The sequence below is a fragment of the Triticum urartu genome, chromosome 7A (assembly GCF_056163025.1).
Source record: "Triticum urartu cultivar PI428250 chromosome 7A, HENAU_Tu73, whole genome shotgun sequence".
Taxonomy (NCBI): Eukaryota; Viridiplantae; Streptophyta; class Magnoliopsida; order Poales; family Poaceae; genus Triticum; species Triticum urartu.
In genome coordinates, this window is record NC_141879.1 from 319,894,078 (window position 1) to 319,920,937 (window position 26,860).

The 26,860-nt window shown below is 43.9% G+C and overlaps 1 protein-coding gene and 1 pseudogene across 2 annotated transcripts; both read left to right on the forward strand.

Annotated features, from left to right (window-relative positions):
• Positions 1-5,341: 5,341 nt before the first annotated feature.
• On the forward strand, positions 5,342-18,939 carry LOC147959468 (serine carboxypeptidase-like 51). Of its 2 annotated transcripts, none has more exons than XM_087536938.1 (12): positions 5,342-5,584; positions 5,689-5,783; positions 5,873-5,980; positions 6,078-6,324; positions 6,455-6,498; positions 6,589-6,656; positions 6,789-6,894; positions 6,993-7,250; positions 7,364-7,414; positions 7,784-7,836; positions 7,919-8,075; positions 18,904-18,939. In XM_087536938.1, the coding sequence occupies exons 1-12, from the start codon at positions 5,452-5,454 to the stop codon at positions 18,922-18,924; spliced, it is 1,341 nt and encodes a 446-aa protein (XP_087393064.1). In that variant the 5' UTR covers positions 5,342-5,451; the 3' UTR covers positions 18,925-18,939. The 2 variants fall into 2 exon arrangements, with proteins under 2 accessions (XP_087393064.1, XP_087393063.1); XM_087536937.1 differs by lacking the exon at positions 18,904-18,939 and adding an exon at positions 8,449-8,694 and having other exon boundaries at positions 5,343-5,584.
• Positions 8,978-18,851, forward strand: LOC147959469 (uncharacterized; annotated as a pseudogene).
• Positions 18,940-26,860: the final 7,921 nt, after the last annotated feature.

Here is a 26,860-nt window from a genome sequence, read left to right on the forward strand (position 1 = left end):
CGTGCCTCGTCGGATATAAGCGGAAGTATGTTACTATATTGATTATTTTTCCAGTTTCAATTCCGTGTGCGTGCAAAACAAGCTGCAGGCCGTGCACGCTAGGCGCCAAGCCAATAATCCAGCGCCGTTTCCATTCACTCCGCCTTACATCTTGTCTTGTCCATGTTCAGTGGTACGTTGTTGGATGGATGGATCCAAGTTGATTATTCATCCTTGCATCATACTGCAACTAGCTTAATTGCTGGAACGATTCAGTATGGCTGAAGCATCTTCACAAGCCAAAGGCAGAAAACCGTCGGTGCGCCATCTCATCTCATCTTTTTGTTGTTGTTCTTCCGGAAAGGATCCAGATCCATTACGTAGGTTTGTCAAAACTAAAGGCATCCCAGACATAATAAAATTTACATCGACCACTGCAGCCAGAACGATACATTGATGCGCCGTTGTCACCGCTCCCATATCAGAACCGGGCTAACCTTGTGGATATCAGCCGGTAAGTCTCCATGCATGTGCCCCCTAACGACTAGCGCAGTGTAGTCACTGTTGAATCCTTGAATTGATCTGAACCTCACACCAAATCTCATCGCCGCAAACGCACTGTGAGAAACCCTAACCTCACTGCCCCAACGAGCCAGTAGAAATCTACTTCGGAGCTCCATTAGATCTGTCTCGATGAATGAAGTCGAAGAGGCTCAGAGCCCGGAAGACCAACTCAAAGATGAAGGAAGCATCAACCATGCGAGGACTAAAACCCTAACCTATCTATTGGCCGCAACCAAGGCACCAGGATTCCTCTCCCCGCCACCCGTCACCGAAGCGTGAATCTACATACTCGCCGGTGTTGAACGAGGGGAGTAACACTTTGATCTAGTCGCCCTTGCTAGAGGGGAAAGAAAGAGTATCACATCTCATCTCTGATTAATAAGTACTCCCTCCGTTTACTACTATATGTATGTGATGATGATTAATTAAGTACTCCCTCCGTTTACTACTATATGTATGTGATGATGATTAATTAAGTACTCCCTTCATTTTTATTTACTTAGCATATTAGCTTTGAATAAAGTCAAAAAAATTATACATTTACAGAAAACAATATGAACATTTACAATAATAAATCTATATGATGTGTAAATATATTCAAGGATGAATTTAATGGTACTGATTTAGTGGTGTATATATTGATATTTTTTCTGCAAACTTGATAAAGTTTATAAAGTTTAACTTTAGACAAAGCTAATATGTGAAGCAAATAAAAACAAAGGGAGTAATTTCTGCATATTCCTAAAAACGTAGTAATTCGGCAGGTTTACATTGTTAGAGTAGAATTTATATGGCTATGTAGCATTTGGTATTTACCCCATTATACAAGGGGTTTTCTGCATATCCTATACATGCACATGTATACATACTGGCCTATGGCCTCGTGAGAATACAAGTTGCATGTTCCTAACATGATATTAGAGTCTTAGGTTTTTTTTTAGTACGCACAACTCGTGCTTTCGATCCAATTTCCCATCCACGTATCCGCCGTCCTTCTTCTCTAAACGGCGCTGCTCTCCGCTGCCTTCACCCACCGCAGGTCAACCCTACTCTGGCGCCGCCGCTCTCCCATGCCACTCACAGGCCGTGGTGGACAGGCCCGAGCCCGATCCAATCGCCCGCCTGCCGCGTGCCAATCTGGTGCGCGGTTGCTCCTGTTGGCTGCGGTGTTGACACAAGTCCCCCGATCTGTGCCGATCCGATGCGCAGCCGAAGTCGCGTGACACTGCCGCCTCGTCTCTTGCTGGTCAAGGCCCATGATCCAGCGTGGTATATACTGGCGTATGGCCTAATGGAAATATAAGTTACATATTCCTAATATACATGACATGTTCATACATCTACGTAATTTAATTTTGCTCGTTAGTTAACGCATGTTAGGGAAAACTAATGAGTAACCCTGCACTCTATGCATCTAAAGATGCACGCAACCTACACAGAAAAAGAAAAAGATGCACACAACCAATAATTACCAGGCCTTAAGTTCGAGTCTTGTGAAGTACTTCATCCATCCGGAATTATTTGTCGCGAAAATGGATGTATCTCGACATATTTTTAGTTTTAGATACATCCATTTCTATCATTTTCTATGATAAGTAATTCGGGTCAGCGGGTGTAAGATAAAAGGCAAATACAGTTAGGTCGCAGTGAGAACTCACTTATAACAATGTCTATTGTTAAGAGCATGGCTAATAGTATGGTCAATTGCGGACTATTTCATGTTATAATATCTGTAAAGTTATCGTTTATAATTATTTATCTATATCTATATCAATATAAAAAGACCCAAAGGGGCAGATCCAACTAATCTTGACCATCAAATCATGTCAATTCAACAACCTAGGCTGCTTCAATGTCGAGCGTTCAACACGTTTAGCGTGCAATTAATTTCATGCCAAATATAATACTACTCACATAATAACACGTAAATAATATTCTACTTAATATCCACATGCACTTAATATAGTTTCAAATTAACGTGTATTGCACGTACACATTGACTAGTATAAGTAAATGACATGTTGTGTCATTGGCGTAAAGTCCAACTACAACCAGGATGTTAAGCAAGTGTAGCTAGGAAGTTAAGCAAGCTATGGCCGACACGTATAGCACACGTTACGAATTATTTCCTAAGGGCATTATCAAGAAATGTAACCAAAAGGCAGATGAACCATTTGTAGAATTTTTTTCCGTATCCGTACTACCTTAAAAATAAAACTCTGGTTTACCCGGCGAAAAAAGTCGACTGCTTCTCTACCATGTTCTCTGATCATTTCCAATCATCGTTACACAATTTTCGAATCGGGATATGAATGCATGCAAACGGGAAAGCAATTGCTTGACAAGCAAAAAGTAATCTTCTGCCTCTAGCATCATGAAAATGTCACTATGTAATTTTAGAACTAAACCAAAAAACCATACGGAAAATAAACTGAACCGAATCAATTTTATGGTTTGTGGCTTTGGTATGGTATGAACTTCTCATATCATCTTGAATTTCCGTTTTATGGTATATATCAAAAAATCGAACGGTTAACTGAATGAACCAAAGTAAAAAAAATATTTTTTAGGCGAACAACCACAAAAGTAGTCATTTTTTGTACAGGAGCCAGATTCCTTGCTAAGCACGTCCTTTTTTCTGTAACACAATAATTTTTCTCTTAAAAAATGTTCAACACATACATAACCATCAAAGCATGAATCCATGCATGCATATATACTTATATAGTGTTTGTATAAAAAAGTATGCGTTTTGAGTCATAAATTTGCAAATTATTATTATGTCATTTTCAAATTTGCATCAACTTTGGTTATTATGCTATATACCAGAATAATTTGGTATGTATACCGAATCTGAACCGTCTCTTGATTTGATACCGTGTTTACCAAAGTATTAATACCGTACAAACCGGAAAACTGTATACATCGAACCATGGAATGCACAAAGTTACACAAATTATCTTAAGACCCAAACATTTTCACTCCATTTTATCTTGTCATATCCTGACCTGATGACTGAAGGCGCTCAAGTTCTTGCATGTCCTTTTTGTAAAGAAAGAAAAGCTAGAAAAGTACTCTGGCTTCCTTTGGTTCGGATGGTAGGGAAATCATAAAAATAAAAAAGTCATAGAAAATGAGATGATATGCATCTCAAATCCTATGAATATGAATAGAAAGAAAAAATGCCCTTTGGCTCACATCATAGGATGTTTTTCATTGAGTGTACACTAATATTTATTTGTCTATGAAATATGAAGTATAGAAAGAATTCCTTTATAGAAATAGGAATCTATTTCTACAAATCAAAGGGCTTTAAAGATAATTTTTCTACAGAAATCCTATTTTATGGAATTCGTACAAAATTCCTCGAGGCAAATGAGGCTTCTGTTTCTATTCCATGGCCATACATGCACGTGCTAGTTTGAAGCATCAGGTTAGGTGTACAGTGTAATATGCAGGGGCTGTTTGGTTTGTGACTAACTTTGCCAAAGGTTGCCACACCTAAAGTTAGACAAGTTTGACTAACTTAGGTGAGCGTTTGGTTCAAGCCACACCTTAGGCAAGCCACATTTGAGCCCCATATGACATACACACAAAAAGTATGACAAGATTCCCTTAGGCTTGTCAACGTGTGACTTTCATTCTGATGAACTAAACTTAATTAAGGTTGGCAAAAATGTGTGGCAAAATATGATAATACTAGGCCTAGAACCAAACAGCCCCGCAATGCGCAGCCGTAGTGGTAAAACTAAAAGCAGTCCTGCAGAAATGAGTTGGAGTATGATAGAACGCGTGCGCATGAACTTGGAAAAGGTATGTGTTGACTGTCAAGAATGGTGGTCGATTGGATTGGATTCGATGGGTCCTTTCCAATACGACTGAGAAGAGAAGGCCGAGCTAGCAAGCGTGCACCGCCTCCATTCTACTCCCATATATTGCTGGCCCATACTACTACCAGCTTTTATAAATTCCATGGACTGCTCATGGCAGGTCCTCGCATCTAATCAAGCGTACTACATACTTTCTTCGTCTAAAAATATTTGTCATCAAAATGAACAAAAAAAATGTATTTAAAACTAAAATACATCTAGATACATCATTTTTTATTTATTTTGATGACAAGTATTTCCGAACAAAAGAAGTATATAAGAACCATCTCATCTCCTAAGCATAAATTCACTCAACTACCCTACCAAATTTTCTTCTTCTTGCTTATATAATGCTTAATGAAATCATGGCGAGAGGCGAATCAACCTGTGGTTGGATGGTTAGAGGGACATTGGTATCCTCAACCCACCAGAGGTTCAAGTCCCGATGCTCACATTATTCCTAGATTTATTTCAGGATTTTCGGTGATGCGTACAGTGACTTCGTAAATCTCAAAAGATACTCATAAGGACAGGGTGTGCGTATGTGCGTTCATAAAAGTGAGTGTATGCGCGCATGTATGAGTGTTACTGATGTTAAAAAAAGAAATCGTGGCAAGAGAAAAAAAAAGTTTGTCAGCCGAAACTTTTATGTCCTTCCGAAGTCTCGACTGTATCTATCTACACGTATGGTACCGGTCCAACCGTTTCATCAGATAAGAAGATGAGAGTATGGAACGGAAGGCAGTTCCGATTACGTACAGGGATTCTTGCGAGGAGTTACCTGGATCTTTATTCCAGTCCAGATCGGAGTAGTTTGCACGTCGTCATCTTTTTTTTCTTTTTTTACACGTCGTCATCCGGACGGGATTCCAACAAACAGACGCAAACGATCTCCCCTCCTTGGCGTCGTTGTTGTACGACCTGTATACCGTGCACAACGTCCCAGCACCACCATATATATCCCAGCCTCACACGGCCTCCTGCTCCAGCGTGCGTCCTGCTCCTGTCGTCCACGACGAGTCCTTGTCACAGCTCCACAATGGCGGCGGCGAGGTCGCTCCTGCTGTCCTGCGTCGCTCTCGTCGCGCTCCTCCTCGTCCTGCCCTCCCGCGCCGCCGCCGCCGGCACCGCCGATGGGACGGAGGAGTGGGGATACATGCAAGTCCGACCCAGTAAGAAAATTAGTGTTTCTCTTCTTCTTCTTCTTCTTCTTCTTCTTCTTCGTCTTCGTCTTGTTGTAGCTCATGGTGGCGTGGTTAACAATTGAACTCTACAGAGGCGCACATGTTCTGGTGGCTGTACCGTAGCCCCCACCGCGTCGACAACGGCACGGCGCCATGGCCGACCGTGCTGTGGCTTCAGGGCGGCCCTGTGAGTAGCTAGCCAGCACCAATTCAAAAAGAAAAAATCTTGCATAGAGGAGCATACTGATGATTCAATCTGGCATATATGCATTGCAGGGCGCGTCGGGGGTGGGTTACGGCAACTTCATGGAGATCGGGCCGCTGGACACGGATCTCAAGCCCCGCGCCACCACCTGGCTCAACAAGGCCGACCTCCTCTTCGTCGTAAGTAGCAACCTCATCTTCGTCCTCGCGTGGGGCCGGGCAATGGCGATTGCCGGTTAGTTTTTGAGTTCTGAGATTGCTCCGCAATGGTGGGCAGGACAACCCCGTGGGCACGGGGTTCAGCTTCGTGGAGGGCGGCAACAAGAGCCTGATGGCGCGCACGGACGGCCAGGCGGCGCGCGACCTGACGGCGCTACTCATCAAGCTCTACCGGCACAACAAGCGGCTGCAGGGGAGCCCGCTCTACATCGTGGCCGAGTCGTACGGCGGCAAGTTCGCCGTCACCACCGCGCTCACCGCGCTCAAGGCCATCCGACATGGACACCTCAAGGCCAAGCTTGGAGGTACACTACTAGAGCCAGCCAATAATAGCCTATTAAATCCATTAACGAGCTAGCCCATCATGATGCAGCTAATCTAGTAATAATAATCAATCCATTATAGTAACTGAATTTTTGGCCACGCCGCATGCAGGTGTGGCCCTGGGGGATAGCTGGATTTCACCAGAGGACTCCGTGGTAAGTCTTAACGACTGCCCCGTATTGTGCTTGCTGAATTAATAATCGAGTAAGTAGAAGTAATTAACAGAGAGAATTTACTGGGTGCAGTTGTCATGGGGCCCCTTGCTGTACCAACTGTCCCGTATCGACGAGAAGGGGCTGCAGCAATGCGACAGGTAGTGAAAAACGAAAACCTTCCAATTCTGTGCGATCGGCCTTTATATACTACTACTACTTGTAAATAATTATTAAAATAATTCTTTCAAAAAAAGAAACAACAACAACTGACGACGATGCGTGACACGCAGCCTAGCGAATAAGATCAAGGCGCAGCTCAAGGCGAAGCAGTACGCGGCGGCGGAGAAGTCGTGGGAGGACCTCGAGTCGGCCGTCCTTGAGCAGAGCAACTCCGTGGTGCGCATCCTCCCTCCCCTCGTGCCCCTGCCTCTGCTTTGTTTGTGTTGTACAACTACAAGTAGTACTGACTTGTAATTGCATGGTGGGTGTTGCAGAACTTCTACAACATCCTCAAGGACGAGTCGTCGGAGGACGCTGCGGTGCTGGCGACCGCGGGGGCGGCTGTGAGGAAGGTGGGCTACACGAGGTACCTGAGCTCCAAGGCGACGAGGGAAGGCGGCCTCGACGGCCTCATGAACGCCGAGGTCAAGGCCAAGCTCGGCATCATCCCCAACAACTTCACCTGGGGAGAGCAGTCAGGCGACGTGTTCGAAGCCCTCGCAGGCGACTTCATGAAGCCAAGAATCAACGAGGTTGTCACCACTAGCTAGCTAGCTACACTAGTTCCTACAGTACCTAACTAATTTCAGTGCAGCTAATGGCTTACTCTAATTAACCTGCTGTGAGTGATAATGGATGCATGCAGGTTGACGAGCTCTTGAAACTTGGCGTGGAGGTGACCATCTATAGCGGACAGGTAAACCACCGTCTCTCTTGTGTCCGACTACTAGTAGTTGCTGTTGATCCTGTTGATCCATCCGTGCGCGTCTTGCAATCCAAATAGAGGACCCAAGCCTGCACGCATTTGTTGCCTGCCCATCGGTCTTTCGTTTTGATTTGACCGTCTAGTGTTGTATGCGCACGCATGCTTCCAAATCGATCAAAATCCCTGACATGTGACACCCCAAGTTTGTCCTAACCGCTGTTGCTTACCTGCAAGTGTGGCGTGGATGATCAATCACTCACTGGGCCGCGCAAACGCATCGCAGAATCTCTCGACTTAATAACCAGTAGAATACTTTGCATTTTGTAATGAGATCCAACCAATCAACGTTTGTTCTTGCAGCTCGATCTCATCTGCGCAACCAAGGGAACACTGGACTGGGTCCAGAAGCTCAAGTAAGTGCTGCAACTCACATGTTTATGTGCTCGTGTGTTTGCAAGGACATAATATGAGTTTAACTTGATTGCATGCTGCCAGGTGGGAAGGTCTGAAGAATTTCACAGGGTCGCCCAGAAAGCCGCTCTACTGCAAGGGGGGTGAAGGTGAAGGTGAAGGTGAAGCAGCCGGCACCCAGGCCTTCCTCAAGTCGTACAAGAACCTGAAATTCTACTGGATACTGGGAGCTGGCCACATGGTAATCCAACACAAAACTTGCACTCACGCATCCATCAAATAATTGAGCACCTTACCATACTGCTGGCGTTGGGAGCATGCATGTGAATGTGCAACTTAATGCAATAATTCCGTCCTACAGGCTTGACCTGGAGGAGAGTGTGCATTCATCTAGTGGTTGGTGAGATAGTTTTCTCATCATGCACATGCACATCTCTCCACCACACATAGAAAAATTTAGTACCGTATATGCATTGCCTGTGAGAAGAGAGAGGCAGCAGGCAGAAATAGTGATAGATACAGATAGGGGGCCAGGCAGGTGTACTGCTTGCTGCCTGTTGAATGTCCATGGTATTGCTGGCTAAAATCTAATGCTCCACTTTTTGCTGTGGTAGATACCGATCGACAACCCTTGCCCTGCACTCAACATGCTGGGTGACATTACACAATCTCCTGCTCGGTAGAAACAAGACGACGGCGACACACCAAGCAGCCTGACACCAACACAAGAAAAGATTCCCTTTTTCCTTTTTCTTTTCACAGTAAACTGTAAAAGACAGTGGCGGACATTTATGAGATAGGAAAGATGAGAAAACAGATATAAATGAATACAGAGAGAGAGAGACATCTGTTTGACTTTACAGCATACTACAATACTGGCGCAACTGTGTTACTTTTCGGTGGCAGGGTATAATCAAAAAACAAAATTTATTGCATACACTTCCGCTGTCACTATATGTATACTAGTACGTATAATCTAGAGGTAAAACGCACACTTTGTCCGCTTTTTGTTCGTGTGGATCGGCCATGTGGACGTGCGCGTTTGATTTTTCATTTAGGCCAGCAAGTGCGTCCAACAGAAGACCGACCCATTTATCCCGAAGTGACCAAAAGTGATTAATTAAGCATAATTATATATAAATGGCCGGTCAAACGTCGGCCAAAATCTACTTAAACATAGCTAGAAAATTAAAAAAAACTCTAAATGACCACCAGCAGCATGATGCTTGAGGCTGGAAGTAACATGTGCAAAGCCTAAACGCTGGAAGTGCAGCTTGGAGCGACCGCGACCAGCCGCCCACACCCACACCGACGGTGGCCATTCCGTCCCCGTCGGCCACCAAACCGCAGCCCTGCGTCCGGCCGGCCGGCATGCTGCCGCCACCTCCTGCCGCGCTCCCCGCGGGCTCCGTGCAGCGCATCATCCCGCTGCCATCCCCGTCCCTTGCTCAGTTGGATCTGGATCGGGATCCAGCGCCGCCGCCAACGCTGGCCTGCCTTGCCGTGTCCGTGATGCTCCCCGTGCCCAAGACCTTAGCCGCTACGACGACACCACCGGCTCCCGCTCCAACGACACCGCTGGCTCTCGCTCGGTCGTCCCTGGCTACCGCCGCCGTCGAGCTGGCCGCGGCTGCACTCGCCTTCCGTAAGGCCGATCCGGCCGTAGGTGGTCATCTGGCCCATGGTTGTTGTCTGCCAAGGACCGTGAAGACGAGCGCTACAGCGCGCCTGCCCGTCGTCCATGCTACCATGGCCGGCGCGTTCGTTCAGGATCTGCACCTTCAGTCGGCCCTGCAATGTGGTTGTCCAACTCCGGCGGCTCATGCTCTTCTCCAGTGCACTCTGCCCATTCAAGATCGGGAGAATCGTGGTCCCGCTGGGCCGACAGTGACATCTCCGATCCTGCAGGCCACCACCACCGCTCCCCCTGCCAGCAACTCCGTCGACCAGCTGTCGCCGCCTCCGGCATCGACTCCTGCATCCCTGTCGACGGCTATGCCGACTGAGTACACTGCTCCCCGAACGTCGTTGTCGTCGCCGCTGGCATCAGGCGACTCTGCAAGCATGTCTTGCACCGTCCCAGTCACTTCTCCCGTGCATTCGGCTTGGGGAGATTGGCTTGGATGCTTCCGCAAGGAGAAGTCTCAAGCTGCTCTCATGTGTTGTGCGCCGGCACCTCATGAAGATTCATTTGGGGACTGGCACCTCGTCAAGGGGCGCCGTCATTCACCATCTTCAACAGGCTTCCGGCATCCCCTTCTAATGCACAACCGACTCCTCCGGCGTGGCTGAGGGACCGATGCTTTCGGTGCCTCTGCAGAGGTCATCATGCCCGCTCTTGCAGGGACCCAGTTCGGTGCAGGAACTGCCTTCGCTTTGGCCACATTGCTCGCTTTTGCCGCACAAAACAACCCAGGGACCAGACTACGCCGCTAAGTCATGTTACTCCACTGAATCCACCAATGTCTGCTCCTGCCAACGATGCTACCCCGATGTTTGCTCCTGCCAACGATGCTACCCCGACAGATGTACCGCAACAGTTGGTCATCATGGAGCAGGTTGTGCTGCTCCGCACCGAGCTGCAAGACTGCTTGGCGAGAGTTGGGAGTGTTTTGGCAAATGCAGAGGCCGCTCTTGCCAAGCTCCAGGTTGTGCCTGTTATGTCCCTGCTGCCCGAGATCCATGTTAATTCGGCCGATGAGGAAGCTGGCATGTATGGAGATCTCTCCCCTCGCAGTGCATCCTGCCCATCGCCGTTGCCTATCGTGCCGATTACTTCTGGAAGTGAAGCTGTTATCGAGGTCGTGGCTCCGGTGCTTCAGATTATGCCTGAGCTGCAAAAGCTTTGTGGGGAGCCCACTTCGCCTATTTCGATGGTGCTTCCTATGGAGATGGAGTCGCTTGGAGGGGCCTTGACGATGCCGACCTCGACCTCACCACCGTCGTTGGAGCACAGTCAGCCACTCGCCTTTGTGGACCATGGAGGGTTGGATGTTGCTATTGCTCTCTCACCTGTGGCTGTTGGCCAGGTGCCGTCTGTGGGTGTAGGTGCTTTGGCACCTAATTCTGAGGCGCTAAAGTCCATCCGGCCGCCCATCTTTGATCGTGATGGTATGTTGGCACATATTGACGAGTTGGTCTTCGTGAAAAAGCTCGGCGGCTTGCTCACCCGTTTGGAGGCAGTTAGTCCTGGATCTGGCAAGGCGATTGCTTGCCTCGTAGCGGAGGAGGCTTCTACGGGCAAAATCAAGCAGGTGAAGAAGGCTCTCAGGAGCATAGGCAAGAAGAGTGGCGTCACTGGTAAGGCGTCAGCGGCTGTTTAATGGATGATACTCAATCTCTTCGACCACCATCTTCGATTGGCTCGTCTCCATGGATTTGGTGGTGTCTGTTGTCTCCAACCTTGGTTTCGTTGGGGGTTTCTTTGCGATGTAGAAGTGTGAAGGATCATGATTGTTTCGTCCTATGTATGTTTGTCGGGTTAACCGTGTGGTCATGCAGTTTCTTTCTCAGCGAGTAGTCCGCATGTGGTTTATATGTATCGGTTTTCGTCCGGTTTTCCGTTAATTAACTGCGCAACTCTCTTCTTCTTAATTAATCGATGAGGCAAATCTTTTGCCTCCGTTTCGAAAAAAAACTCTAATAAACACCTGCACGCTGCCCTAGTAGATTGCCTTGCCCTTGCCTCGTCGTCATCGCCTTGGTGAGGTCAATGAAGATGGGGAAGGCCCAGCCCAACCGAACGCGTCTTGATAGGCCACCAAGGCAACTGTCTCGTCACCACATCTATACTATAATCTAATCTAGAGGAAACACCGCAAGTCTTACAACTTGCATGGTCGATTTGGTGCATATAAACTTTTAAAATACATTATTCCAGTCCTCAAACTTGCATCGGCGTGAAAATACGGTCACAATTCAGGTATGAGGCTGCCTACATGGCACGCCAGCGTGGCAAAGGCCCGTTGTCAGCGCGACAAAGATTGTGAAAAATAAAATAATGCGCACTGTGGTGATTCAAACCGGCAACTACTGCGGTATCTTTATGTGTGCAAACCACCCACGTCTGTTTGTGGACAAATCACCTTTGTTTGAAAAATGGATGAAAGTGTCACGTAGGGAACAAAATGAAATTAAAGTGTCAAGAAGAGAAAAATGAAGTTTTTTGGGCTAAAAAAGTAACCAAATTTTAAGAAAGGGCCAAATAAGGAATTCTCTCAATATATATAACTACATTTCATAATGAATCTAACAATATCGATTTGATATTGTGGATGTTGATACTTTTTTCTATAAATTTAGTCAAAGTAGAACTTTGACTTTGAAGAAAACTTATATACAGACTAAAAAGGACCGGACAGAGTATGTAACTTATTTCAGACAAATCACCGAATTTTTGTTTGAATACAAATAATTTTAAATTAAAAATATCAGTAAAAGAAAATAGAGTTCAGAATGAATGTACGTAAATTCTCTCAGACAAATCAACAATTGTCTAAATTCAAATATTTTTAAATTAAAAATCTAGATAAAAAGAAAATATAGTTCAGAATGAATGTGCATAATGTTTCGGACAAATCAACAGCTGTTTTGCTTGTTGAGCACATGTACACCCATAAGATATCCGCAGCTTGCTAGTAGTCTTTAAGTCCAGTCAAGGAATTAATCAACACTAACTGGGATTGTTACGAAGTTAAAAAACATTAAGACTGTACTAGCTAGTAGGAATAAAAGTAATGGTTTTTATAGCACATAAATTGAAGATACTTTTGGTTCCAAATTCTAGATAAAATGGAAGTTCTGATTCACAAAAAATATTATTTCTTACGTTTGACGCGTCATGTGCGAGCACACAATAGATTTTTTAGTTTTCATTTATTCTTCAGTTGTTGACCTGAGCGAGCATTTCTTAAAGATTTACTTGTCAAAGTTATTACAACAATTGATTCCGGCCTACTGACCGTCGCGCGCAAGTTCTAAGACTTTCAGTGTATTTACCTATATATTCTACTCTTACTTAAGTAGAACAAGACAACATAAAGCCAGGAGCCAGAGTGGGCGCTTTGGAGCTTGGCCTATTTTTTTTTTAATCCAATTTCAAACTTTTCATGTCAGAAAAATCTGGAAAAAATTTGTACAAGTAAATAAGAATGTGATGTGTATGTGTAAAATTTCATAGTGAAATTCCTGAAAATACGATCTTTGCAAAAAAGAAATCACGGACTTTGAAGATGAATAGTGCATCTACTAAAAAGCCTCATATTTGTTTTTTTTGTAGCACTCATTTTAATGTATTTTGTCTTGAAAGTTTACACACGTGTGCATTATGTCTCTAAGTATATGTGTATTTTTTTTAAAATATTTTTGAATTGTGCAAATTTGAATTTTGATCATTTCAAATTTGGCCTCCATGGAGGCCGAGCTCCATTGAACATTTCTGCTGGAGTTGGCTATATAAAACCATTGTCACCAAGAGTCAACCTTTTTAATTACTCATATATAGTAAAGTAGTTTTTTCCTTACTTTTCTCTCTTTCCTCTCATTCATCTAGAGTCCTTGCTTATAGTCACTCGTATAGTAAGCTTGACTATAAGATTGCCTATTGAGGGCAGCATCACTCTTTTTTCCTTTCTATTTCTTCCAAGACAATATGTGCAGTCATGTGTTGTAATTAATAAAAATCCGAGGGTGTTTCTGTAAAAAAACATGCACCGCTACTAGCCAATGACAGTGGCCCTGATATGCTGGCTGGCATGCCACCCGGGCAGCAAATACGACTGCTTACAAGAAATGTGACCATGTTTGCACAACCACGTAAGTTTGATGACTGCAATATGTATTTTATAAGTTTGTACAATAAACTGGTCGTTCACGCGCAAGTTGTAAGATTGCCAGTGTATTTACCTCTATAATCTACTCCTACTTAAGTAGAATAAGACAGCATAGAGCCAGGAGTTGGAGTGGGCGTTTTGCAGCTTGGCCAAATTTTTTTTAAAAAAAAACCCAAATTCAAACTTCTCATTTTGAAAAAATCTAAAAGAAATGTACAAGTAAACAAGAATGTGATTTGTAAGTGTAAAATTTCATGATGAAATTCCTTAAAATGTGATCTGTGCAAAAATAAATAAATTTATGGGCTTTGAGGACGAATAGTGCATTTACTAAAAAGCCTCAAATTTGCTTTTTTATAGCACTCATATGGACACCAATACAAAGTGGCATTGTATTTGTATTTTTTTTTGTCAAATTTGAGACCAATTTTGATGTAATCTTTATCCAATTACAAACGAGAGATTATTATTAATTTGGAACCAATATCCCAAACGGATTATTTATTCGAACCATGAGCGTTAGACCAACAATGAATACGTGCCATGCTTCGGTTAAGCAATAAAGCGGCAGCATTAATCATCCAAAGAGAATAATAATAATAATATATGTGCCGCCACGCGATCCGTGTGCCGTGCGAGCAGGCGTGAGTTGATGGGACATATATGCAAATGTATCATTCATTACATACAACAAGTCATCAACACACAACGACAACGAGGATACATGTTGCATCTCTACTCCTAAGGGAGCAGTTGGTAGTCTCGCTTTCAGGTTTTTTTTAGTCCCACCTCCCACGGTTTTTTTTCGTCCTAAAAAAATCTATGAAATTTCGTAGGTTAACCAGGGACAACTCCCATCTCCCAGGTTTTTTTTTGTTCCACCTCCCATGGTTTTTTTTGATACCTCGTCCCACCTCACACTAAGCCGCCACAAACCGCAAAAACCGCCTACCTTAGCCAAATCAACAAATCTCTCTCATTAATGCAATTTTTTCTTTAGGAAACAAATAATAGATTCTTTCCTACCTTAGCCAAATCAACGGATCTCTTCTATTAATGCAATTTGCTTTAGCAAACAAATAATAGATTCTTTCCTACCTTAGCCAAATCAACGGATCCCTCCCATTAATGCAATTTGCTTTAGCAAACAAATAATAGATTCTTTCCTACCTTAGCCAAATCTACGAAATCTCTCTCATTAATGCAATTTGCTTTAGGAAACAAATAATCTCTAATCTCTAATAATTTCTACTCCTAATGAAGCAGTTGGTAGTCTCCTCCCACCTTCCATGTTTTTTTGGTACCTCCTCCCACCTTCGCTGGGTTTTTTTCGTCCCCTCCCCTCACTTCATCGGTTTATTTTCGCGTCACCCTCTCACACAACGAAAGAAATCTAAACAGATCAGAACTTTCCATACTGGCGCAAGTTATTTAGTAATGTAGAATCAATCATGAACAATCTCTAAAGATCAAATCTAAATTAATTAACCTTACCTTAAATCACTCAATTACATTAATTAGAAAACAAATAATTGATTTTCAAAAAATTGCTCAATCACGTAAACCTTACCTTAACTCACAGATGGTAATCAATCTCCAAACAAAGGAAACAATACATCGAGGGAGCAGTAAATAAACTCCCTTTCTTATGACATGTATATGACCTTTCCTTCCCTCTACGTTGTCGAGCGTTCTTGATTCTCGAGGCTGATGCTTGGGCTGCGTCACTGGGTCGCGACGGTGCTGGAGGACGAGGACGGCGAGGCCGGGTGCCGCGGCACCGCGTTGGCCGCGGCCGGTGAAGGGGGCAAAGAAGCACGGCTTCCCTAGCCCTGGCCATGGCTGTGACCCTGGGAGTTGGTGCGGTGGAAGTGGCACTTGAAGGACACGGCGTGGGTGGCCGACGCGCAGACGCGCTTGGAAGCGGGCCCGTGGCCCGTGCCGGACGGCGCCGACGCCGACCCGGGCCACCTCCTCCGCGTATTCTTGGAGCTGTGGCTGGCCGATTTACATGAAATTAATTCCCTCAGTTATGGTGGCAAATATAATACACATAATCCATATTGTTATGTACTAGCGTGTGTGTGTGTGAAATAGATGGATTATGGTCCCGTACCCAATAAGATGGATATGTGTGTGTGTTAGAGAGAGAGAGAGAGGGAGAGGGGGAGAGAGTGAGGAAGAGGGAGGCAGAGTGTGTGTGTGAGGAATTGATGGTAAAAAAGGTCGCCAATGTCACTTGATATATATGAGAATATTAATATTGAACTTTTAAAGTTAATGTGGCCCCGTTGCAACACACGGGTGTTCTTCTAGTTATAGATTGTTTCCAACAAAACATTCTAGTAAAGTAAATTTTTTCTCACACAACAAATAACAAAGCGATGAAATGAACTTCAGCTCAACCAATCCTCGGCGTTGGAAACACTTGCTTTGAACCATAACTGATTCTCTGGGAAGGGTCAGCTATTGTCAATCTCGAGACCAACACATGACTGATCATCTAGGCTGAAGCGACCTATACCAGGATGCATATTGCGACAACCAGGGTAGGGAACCATAGCAATGTCCGAGGTATAGATACAGTTTCTTCTCATAAATGGTAGTAACGTTGTGTCAACAACAGCTGGATCGCCTTTCACCATCATTGGATAGTTTTGTCCAAGGAAGAGCGAGTTTTCTCCAAGACTATCAATACTGAATCAGGGAGAAGGTGTTGGCGCTAGCACACCAGTATCCATCCCGAATACCTTGCAACGGATGTTGGAATAGGTCCGGAGAGTGCGACCATGGGATACAACACCTGCTTCGTTAGTAACATCAACAGTGCCCTGTATACATACAAGAAGAGGTGATCCATCGGAACAAGTTGCCAGGCGCCACTAAGTATATAGGTCCTGCTTGTCCTCATGCTCGTGATCATCACCATCATCATATTCCCCTTGGTTATAAAAAATTTCAAGTATAGATGGTGGAATGTTCACAGGACCTTGGAAACACAAGAAGGTTAATTAGTAAAGGGAAACTAGCTAACCCGCATGCATCTGGATGAAATAATTATAATTACAGTGGAAGACAAACGTACCGAAACCATAAGGATTCCATTCAAAAACAGTGCCAGGAGTGGTGGCAGCAAACACAAGACCCTCGTATTGAATTGCATCACAGTACTCATTCATGTACAAAAGTTGATTCTTGAGCAATATCCATCAAGGCGTGGAAGTAAGGACAGCAACAAGCTTGTCAAAGATAGCAACAACTTCATAGTTCTTGTAATCCCAAGAGCAGTTGGGAACTCGGCAACTTGCTATCTTCCGTAGACGACAGTCACTATGATCGTATTTGAACGTACGTAGATCATTTGTGTCCTCAACCTCGGGGCAGTCTATGATTTTTGGAAGTGGAACCCGATGACGAGTGTACACATTCATAAGTTCCCACTCGCAGTTATACCCAATATAAACAACACAATCTCCATTTGCGCCTGCCCAAGCCTTATCCTCAAGCGATGGCATCTTAACATCACATGTATCATTATCAAGCGGCATCAACTTGCACAAGGTGACGCTTCCGTCGTCGCCACGCCGGCGACCAGCGTCATGGCGAAGAAGATAGGGGAGATCAAACCGCTCGTGAACCCTTGGGTTCTTTGCAATGATGTTATTTGTTGAGTCAAGAATGGACTTAAACGAACCTGCCGTGCTAGCCAAGGTGATGACATTGCACCGATGAATGAGTTCCTCCACCACGTCATATTTTTCAGATCGGGCAAGAATAACGGGGTCATTTCTGGCTTGTTCCCTCCATGGAGAAGATGACCGAACAATGGCAAAAGGAAAGGTGAAGGCTAATGGAGGGAGGAAGAGCGTGCGACAGCAGTTTCAAATCAAGAGGGAAAGGTAAAGAGGTGGTGGACGATTGCCACGGTACAAGAAGAGGCTAGTGGGGAGCGAACAATTGCCACACAGGTCACACATTGACGACAAGGCTGAGTGAACCGCATGCTGTATATCTCACACACCTTGATCTGGCTCACTGTTTCTTTTCTGTTGCCTAATCATAAACAGTTCATCCGAGTGAACCATATGCTGTATATCGCACACACCTTCATCTGGCTGCCCGTTTCTTTTGTTCCTCCTCATCACAAATAGTTAATTGAACTGAACCGTATGCCCTGCATCGCACATGCAACTAAAATCTGAACCGTGTTTGATGCATCCATCATCGCAAATGTTTTGCACCTTTTTGACGGGTTTTTTTACATCACCATTTGCGATTATTGCATCTCACACAGTTTTGTCGAAGGGTCTACGATCGTAGTGTTGCGTTAGCAGCATCCCACAGTAGTGAATAGTAATAGTTGAATTTTTTCCAATAGAATTGATACTATGAACTTGAGGTTGTTTCTTCGGAAAGTGTACCGTATAATATGAAAAGTGACATTGCCTTTGTTGCAATCAATAACAGCCCCTGCAGTATTCGAAAAGGGTCTACCAAGGATGATCGTAATACTGTCGTCCTCGGGAATATCAAGAGTAACAAAGTCTGTTAAGATAGTAACGTTTGCAACCACAACATGCACTTCCTCACAAATACCGATGGTTATAGTAGTTGATTTATCAGTCATTTGTAGAAAAAAAACAGTAGGTGTCAACTTATTCAATTCAAGTCTACGATATAAAGAGAAAGGCATAACACTAACACCGGCTTCAAGATCACATAAAGCAGTTTTAACATAGTTTCTTTTAGTGGAGCATGGTATAGTTGGTATTCCTGGATCTCCTAGTTTCTTTGGTATTCCACCCTTAAAAGTATAATTAGCAAGCATGGTGGAAATTTCAGCTTCCAGTATCTTTCTTTTATTTGTAACAATATCTTTCATATACTTAGCATAAGGAGGCATTTTAAGCATATCAGTCAAACACATACGCAAAAAGATAGGTCTAATCATTTCAGCGAAGTGCTCAAAATCATCATCATCCTTTTTCTTGGATGGTTAGGAGGAAAGGGCATGGGTTTCTGAACCCATGGTTCTCTTTCTCTACTATGTTTCCTAGCAAGGAAGTCTCTCTTCTCATAACGTTGATTCTTTAATTGTGAGTTATTGATACATCTCCGTCGTATCTACTTTTCCAAACACTTTTGCCTTTGTTTTGGACTAACTTGCATGATTTGAATGGAACTAACCCGGACGGACGCTGTTTTCAGCAGAATTACCATGGTGTTATTTATGTGCAGAAACAAAAGTTCTCAGAATGACCGGAAACTTCACGGAACGTATATTTGGAAATAATAAAAAAAATCCTTGCAAAAGATGCAGACAAGGGGGACCACACCCTAGCCACGAGGGTGGGGGGCGCGCCCCTACCTCGTGGGCCCCCTGGAGCTCCTCCGACCTCAACTCCAACTCTATATATTTGCTTTCGGGGAGAAAAAAAATAAGGGAGAAGGATTCATCGCGTTTTACGATACAGAGCCGCCGCCAAGCCCTAAAACCTCTCGGGAGGGCTGATCCGGAGTCCGTTCGGGGCTCCGGAGAGGGGAATCCGTCGTCGTCGTCATCATCAACCATCCTCCATCACCAATTTCATGATGCTCACCGCCGTGCATGAGTAATTCCATCGTAGGCTTGCTGGACAGTGATGGGTTGGATGAGATTTATCATGTAATCGAGTTAGTTTTGTTAGGGTTTTATCCCTAGTATCCACTATGTTCTGAGATTGATGTTGCTATGACTTTGCTATGCTTAATGTTTGCCACTAGGGCTCGAGTGCCATGATTTTAGATCTAAACCTATTATGTTTTCATGAATATATGAGAGTTCTTGATCCTATCTTGCAAGTCTATAGTCACCTACTATGTGTTATGATCCGGCAACCCCGAAGTGACAATAATCGGGACCACTCCCGGTGATGACCGGAGTTTGAGGAGTTCATGTATTCACTATGTGTTAATGCTTTGGTCCGGTACTCTATTAAAGGAGGCCTTAATATCCCTTAGTTTCCGCTAGGACCCTGCTGTTGGGGAACGTAGTAATATCAAAAAATTTCCTTAGCACACGCAAGATCATGGTGATGCATAGCAACGAAAGGGGAGAGTGTTGTCTACGTACCCTCGTAGACCGGAAGCGGAAGCGTTATGACAACGCGGTTGATGTAGTCGTACGTCTTCACGACCCGACCGATCAAGCACCGAAACTACGGCACCTCCGAGTTTTAGCACACGTTCAGCTCGATGACGATCCCCGGACTCCGATCCAGCAAAGTGTCGGGGAAGAGTTCTGTCAGCACGACGGTGTGGTGACGATCTTGATGTTCGACTGTCGCAGGGCTTCGCCTAAGCACCGCTACAATATTATCGAGGTATATGGTGGAAGGGGGCACCGCACACGGCTAAGAAAATGATCACGAGGATCAACTTGTGTGTCTAGGGGTGCCCCTTGCCCCCGTATATAAAGGAGCAAGGGGAGGAGCCCGGACGGCCCTATTGGTGCGCCAAGGAGGAGTCCTCCTCCTAGTAGGAGTAGGACTCCTACTAGGAGGGGGAAAGGAAGTGGGGAGGGAGAAGGAAAGGCGGGCGCCGCCCCCCTCTCCTAGTCCAATTCGGACCAGGGGGGAGGAGGCGCGCGGCCCACCCTAGATGCCCTTCTCTCTCTCCACTAAGGCCCATATGGCCCATTACTTCTCCCGGGGGGTTTTCCGGTAACCCTCCGGCACTCCGGTTTTCTCCGAAATCACCCAGAACACTTCCGGTGTCCGAATATAGCCGTCCAATATATCAATCTTTATGTCTCGACCATTTCGAGACTCCTAGTTATGTCCGTGATCACATCCGGGACTCCTAACTAACTTCGATACATCAAAAACTCATAAACTCATATAACTGTCATCGAAACCTTAAGCGTGCGGACCCTACGGGTTCGAGAACAATGTAGACATGACCGAGACATGTCTCCGGTCAATAACCAATAGCGGAACCTGGATGCTCATATTGGCTCCCACATATTCTACGAAGATCTTTATCAGTCAGACCGCATAACAACATACGTTGTTCCCTTTGTCATCGGTATGTTACTTGCCCGAGATTCGATCGTCGGTATCTCAATACCTAGTTCAATCTCGTTACCGGCAAGTCTCTTTACTCGTTATGTAATACATCATCTCGCAACTAACTCTTTAGTTGCAATGCTTGCAAGGCTTGTGTGATGTGCATTACCGAGAGGGCCCAGAGATACCTCTCCGACAATCGGAGTGACAAATCCTAATCTCGAAATACGACAACCCAACATTTACCTTTGGAGACACCTGTAGAGCTCCTTTATAATCACCCAGTTACGTTGTGACATTTGGTAGCACACAAAGTGTTCCTCTGGCAAACGGGAGTTGCATAATCTCATAGTCATAGGAACATGTAGTCATAGGAACATGTATAAGTCATGAAGAAAGCAATAGCAACATACTAAATGATTGGGTGCTAAGCTAATGGAATGGGTCATGTCAATCACATCATTCTCCTAATAATGTGATCCCGTTAATAAAATTACAACACATGTCTATGGTTAGGAAACATAACCATCTTTGATTAACGAGCTAGTCAAGTAGAGGCATACTAGTGACGTTTAGTTTGTCTATGTATTCACACAAGTATTATGTTTCCGGATAATGGATAATACAATTCTAGCATGAATAATAAACATTCATCATGATATAAGGAAATAAAATAATAACATTATTATTGCCTTTAGGGCATATTTCCTTCAGTCTCCCACTTGCACTAGAGTCAATAATCTAGATTAGACGGTAATGATTCTAACATCCATGGAGCTTTGGTGTTGATCATGTTTTGCTCGTGGAAGAGGCTTAGTCAACGGGTCTGCAACATTCAGATCCGTATGTATCTTGCAAATCTCTATGTCTCCCACCTGGACTAGATCCCGGATGGAATTGAAGCGTCTCTTGATGTGCTTGGTTCTCTTGTGAAATCTGGATTCCTTTGCCAAGGCAATTGCACCAGTATTGTCACAAAATATTTTCATTGGACCCGATGCACTAGGTATGACACCTAGATCGGATATGAACTCCTTCATCCAGACTCCTTCGTTTGCTGCTTCCGAAGCAGCTATGTACTCCGCTTCACATGTAGATCCCGCCACAAGCTTTGTTTAGAACTGCACCAACTGACAGCTCCACCGTTTAATGTAAACACGTATCCGGTTTGCGATTTAGAATCGTCCGGATCAGTGTCAAAGCTTGCATCAACGTAACCATTTACGATGAGCTCTTTGTCACCTCCATATATGAGAAACATATCCTTAGTCCTTTTCAGGTATTTCAGGATGTTCTTGACCGCTGTCCAGTGATCCACTCCTGGATTACTCTGGTACCTCCCTACTAGACTTATAGCAAGACACACATCAGGTCTGGTACACAGCATTGCATACATGATAGAGCCTATGGCTAAAGCATAGGGAACATCTTTCATTTTTTCTCTATCTTCTGCATTGGTCGGGCATTGAGTCTTACTCAATTTCACACCTTGTAACACAGGCAAGAATCCTTTCTTTGCTTGATCCATTTTGAACTTTTTCAAAACTTTGTCAAGGTATGTGCTTTGTGAAAGTCCAATTAAGCGTCTTGATCTGTCTCTATAGATCTTAATGTGTAACATCCCAAAATTCTAAATTTTGGAATGTTATAATAAATAGATAGATTTGATTGATTGTTTGATTGATTGTCTGAAAGTGAGTCAAATTCGAAACTTTTTGAAAGTTAAATGAGAGGGAATAAAAGGACTTTCCCAAACTTTCACCTTTTTTCTTTTGATCCCCGAGAATTCAAATTCTTTTCATCACAAAAACACTGGAGAGAAGATGACATGACTTCTTCCATTTATTTAAATGACATGGGGTGTTGAAAACATTTGAATTTCATTTGGAAAATATTTCCAATTCAGAAACTTTATGCAACTCAATGATTTTCACGAGAGAAGATAAAATGATTTCTTCAAATTATATGAAATATGAGTTGGGAGTTTCAAAGAATTAAATTCAAAGTTCTTTTGAATTTATTTTCAATTTGGAGTTATTTGAGTTTTAATCAAATTATTTTTCTCCAAAAATAAAATATATGGAAATTAGGGTAACATGATTCCCTACAATAGAAAATTGGAGAAAAATTAATTTGAAATCATTTTGGTATTTTTAAAATGATTTTGTTGGATCTTATTAGAGCAGGAGCACTGTTAGAATTATTAGAATTTGTGTGTATTTTATTTAATGCCAGAAAAACATTCATGTCGTAGAAAACCGTTTTCTAAATTTTTTGATATATAATATACCTATAGTTTATTTTATTTTATTTAGGTTATATTCTTTTTATCTTAGTTTGTGTTTAAAGAAAACTCTCCCCGCCGCCGACTAGGCCGGCCCAAGGCCAACCGCAGCCGCGGCCCAGCGCACTCGCGCGCCCTGCTCGTCTCCGACCCCGGGCGCAGTCCCGCCCGAGCACGCCGGCCGCCGCCGTGCCGTCTCCGGCCTCCTCCTGTCCCCCCGCGCACGCCTCCCCTCGCCCTCCTCATAAAAGGCGCCGCCCCAGGCCCCGCCTCTCTCTCGTTGCCGACGCGCCGCATCCGTCGGAAACCGCGGTCGCCGGCGAGATCCACCGCCGCTGCCCCGCTCCGTTCTGTCCCGCGGACCACCGCCGACGCCGCCATCCTCCTCGTCTCGTCGCGCCGCCCCTCCCTGGCCCCTTCGCCGCCCTCCTGCACGACCGGAGCCACCGCCCCGGCTGGACCCGAGCCGCCGCCGCCGTCCCGGCTCGCCGTTGACCGCCGTCGCCGCCGCGGTAACTCCCCGCTCCTCCCCCGCCGTCAGATCTGGATCCAAAGGGCCAGATCGATTCTGTTTTTTTAAATAACATAAACCTTTTCTTTAATTAGTAAACGTTCGCTGGTTAGGTATAGAAAATGAACGCTCGCCCTTTAGTTTTTTTTCTTTTTCTGTCATTTCGGCCAGGGACCTATCTGTGATGTTTTTATTTATAGTTTAGTCCATGATCTTCAAACCATCATAACTTTTTACTCGTTAGTCCAAATTCAACGCCCACTTCTTCGTTACGATCTCCTCTATCCATTAATCTAACTCAAACATGTTTTTGAAAAGTTTAAAATTTAAATTAGATCAGATTTGAATTCAAACTTCGTTTGATCATAACTTGAGTTTCGTAGCTCCGTTTGAGTTGATTCTTTTTGCAAATCGAAGCTCTTGACCTAAACTTTCTGATAAGGCCAAATTCACATAATTTTGGTACTGTTAAAAATTGTTTTATGTTGCAAGAGTTATTTGCTTGGTGTTGATGTTTTCCGAATCGTCTTCTTCGTTCTTTCTGATATTTTGAGTGATTGCTTATGTGTGGTTACTATTGCTTGATTACGATAGATTGATCGGAGTGTGACGAGTAGAACTATCAAGAGTTTTGAGTGCGAATCATCTTCATCAAATTGGCAGGAAAGTTCACACTTTGATCATACCTTTTCATACCCAGTTTTTATTGCATTAGATCAAAACCTCCAACATTGCATGATTAGGATCTAATTAAATTGTGGGATGGGAAGTAGTTGAGGTAGTACCTATTACCTGTTTATTATCAAACCTTGGGAGTTACTATTACGTTATTCTTATAGTGCCATGCTATGCTCGTAGACATGGATTGGGTTTTGAGAGTACTCATGGCAGATGTGAGATTGTTAATTAATGGTTTACTTAAGGTGGCAACTTAAACACACATCTGGGTGGATTGAGGCACCTGGTTATTCTAGGATTGCCTGTCTAGGCACCTGGGTAGACCAGGATTGCCTGTTTTCTTTTGGACCGCCACCCAGGCTCAAAGGGATCATGAGATTATTCATGCTAGAAACTTCCGTGTGCAGCCACAAGCTATTATGGGCTTTAGCATAGTTGACTAAGTCATGCGAACTCTTACAGTGGTAGACTAGCAGATGTAGGGGATGTAGGTGGTACGGTCTACCCGATCGTAAGGTGCTAGCACTTCTGAAAGACTATGTCTCAGTCATCCGTCTTCTCAAACACCATGTAGTGCGAGAAACCAAACGGAGGCGATCGAGTCTTGTGGGGAAAAGTGCGCAAACCTCTGTAGAGTGTATAAACTAATCATGATTAGCCGTGTCCCCGGTTATGGACAATTTGAGTATCTAGTACCTGGATTATCATGTGAATCTCATCACGTTACTTTAAATTAAGTTTGTTGGGTTTAATGATGTTATTTAATTGGGATTGAGAATGCTGTCAACCATTCTCAATGTTCAACAACCACCATGATAGTTAAATAAAATTTATTCCTTTGTAGTAGGGAAAAATTGGCTTTTCGCAAAAACCTTAAACCGTAGAGCTTTTCCACCAGCCAAATATGCATGTAGTGATAGCCATTGTTCATCATTCTCTATGGTGTGAATTTGCCAGTACATTCAATGTACTGACCCTTTGTGGCTGCAACGTCTCATGTTGCAGGATTTCTTACGACGAGTAAGTGATACGTTAGGGTTATGATTTCTACACTCAACTTTGCCGTTGGTGTTGATGGGAATCCACAACCTTGTTACTTCCGCTATTTTAGATTGAGGTAATAGTATTTACGTTACTTTACACATGTGATTTACCTCTGTTATAAATCCTCGAGTACTGTGTGTGTCAGCATACCGATCCAGGGATGACACTTAAGCACAGAGATTTGATCCATTCGGGTCAGGTCGCTACATAATGCCCAATATGTAAGCAGCTTCACCGAGGTCTTTCATTGAAAAACTCTTATTCAAGTATCCCTTTATGCTATCCAGAAATTCTATATCATTTCCGATTAGTAATATGTCATCTACATATAATATCAGAAATGCTACAGAGCTCCCACTCACTTTCTTGTAAATATAGGCTTCTCCAAAAGTCTGTACAAAACCAAATGCTTTGATCACACTATCAAAGCGTTTATTCCAACTCCGAGAGGCTTGCACCAGTCCATAAATGGATCATTGGAGCTTGCACACTTTTTTTAGCTCCCTTTGGATCGACAAAACCTTCCGGCTACATCATATACAACTCTTCTTCCAGAAATCCATTCAGGAATGCAGTTTTGACATCCATCTGCCAAATTTCATAATCATAAAATGCGGCAATTGCTAACATGATTCGGATAGACTTAAGCATCACTACGGGTGAGAATGTCTCATCGTAGTCAATTCCTTGAACTTGTCGAAAACCTTTTGCGACAAGTCGAGCTTTGTAGACAGTAACATTACCGTCAGCGTCAGTCTTCTTCTTGAAGATCCATTTATTCTCAATTGCTTGCTGATCATTGGGCAAGTCAACCAAAGTCCACACTTTGTTCTCATACATGGATCCCATCTCAGATTTCATGGCTTCGAGCCATTTTGTGGAATCTGGGCTCACCATCGCTTCTCCATAGTTTGTAGGTTCATCATGATCTAGTAGCATGACTTCCAGAACAGGATTACCATACCACTCTGGTGAGGATCTTACTCTGGTTGATCTACGAGGTTCAGTAGTATCTTGTTCTGAAGTTTCATGATCATCATCATTAGCTTCCTCACTAATTGGTGTAGGTGTCACAGAAACTGGTTTCTGTGATGTACTACTTTCCAATAAGGGAGCAGGTACAGTTACCTCATCAAGTTCTACTTTCCTCCCACTCACTTCTTTCAAGAGAAACTCCTTCTCTAGAAAGGATCCATTTTTAGCAACGAATGTCTTGCCTTCGGATCTGTGATAGAAGGTGTACCCAACAGTCTCCTTTAGGTATCCTATGAAGACACATTTCTCCGATTTGGGTTCGAGCTTATCAGGTTGAAGCTTTTTCACATAAGCATCGCAACCCCAAACTTTTAGAAACGACAACTTTGGTTTCTTGCCAAACCATAGTTCATAAGGCGTCGTCTCAACGGATTTTGATGGTGCCCTATTTAACGTGAATGCGGCCGTCTCTAGAGCATAACCCCAAAACGATAGCGGTAAATCAGTAAGAGACATCATAGATCGCACCATATCAAGTAAAGTACGATTACAATGTTCGGACACACCATTAAGCTGTGGTGTTCCGGGTGGCGTGAGTTGCGAAACTATTCCGCATTGTTTCAAATGTACACCAAACTCGTAACTCAAATATTCTCC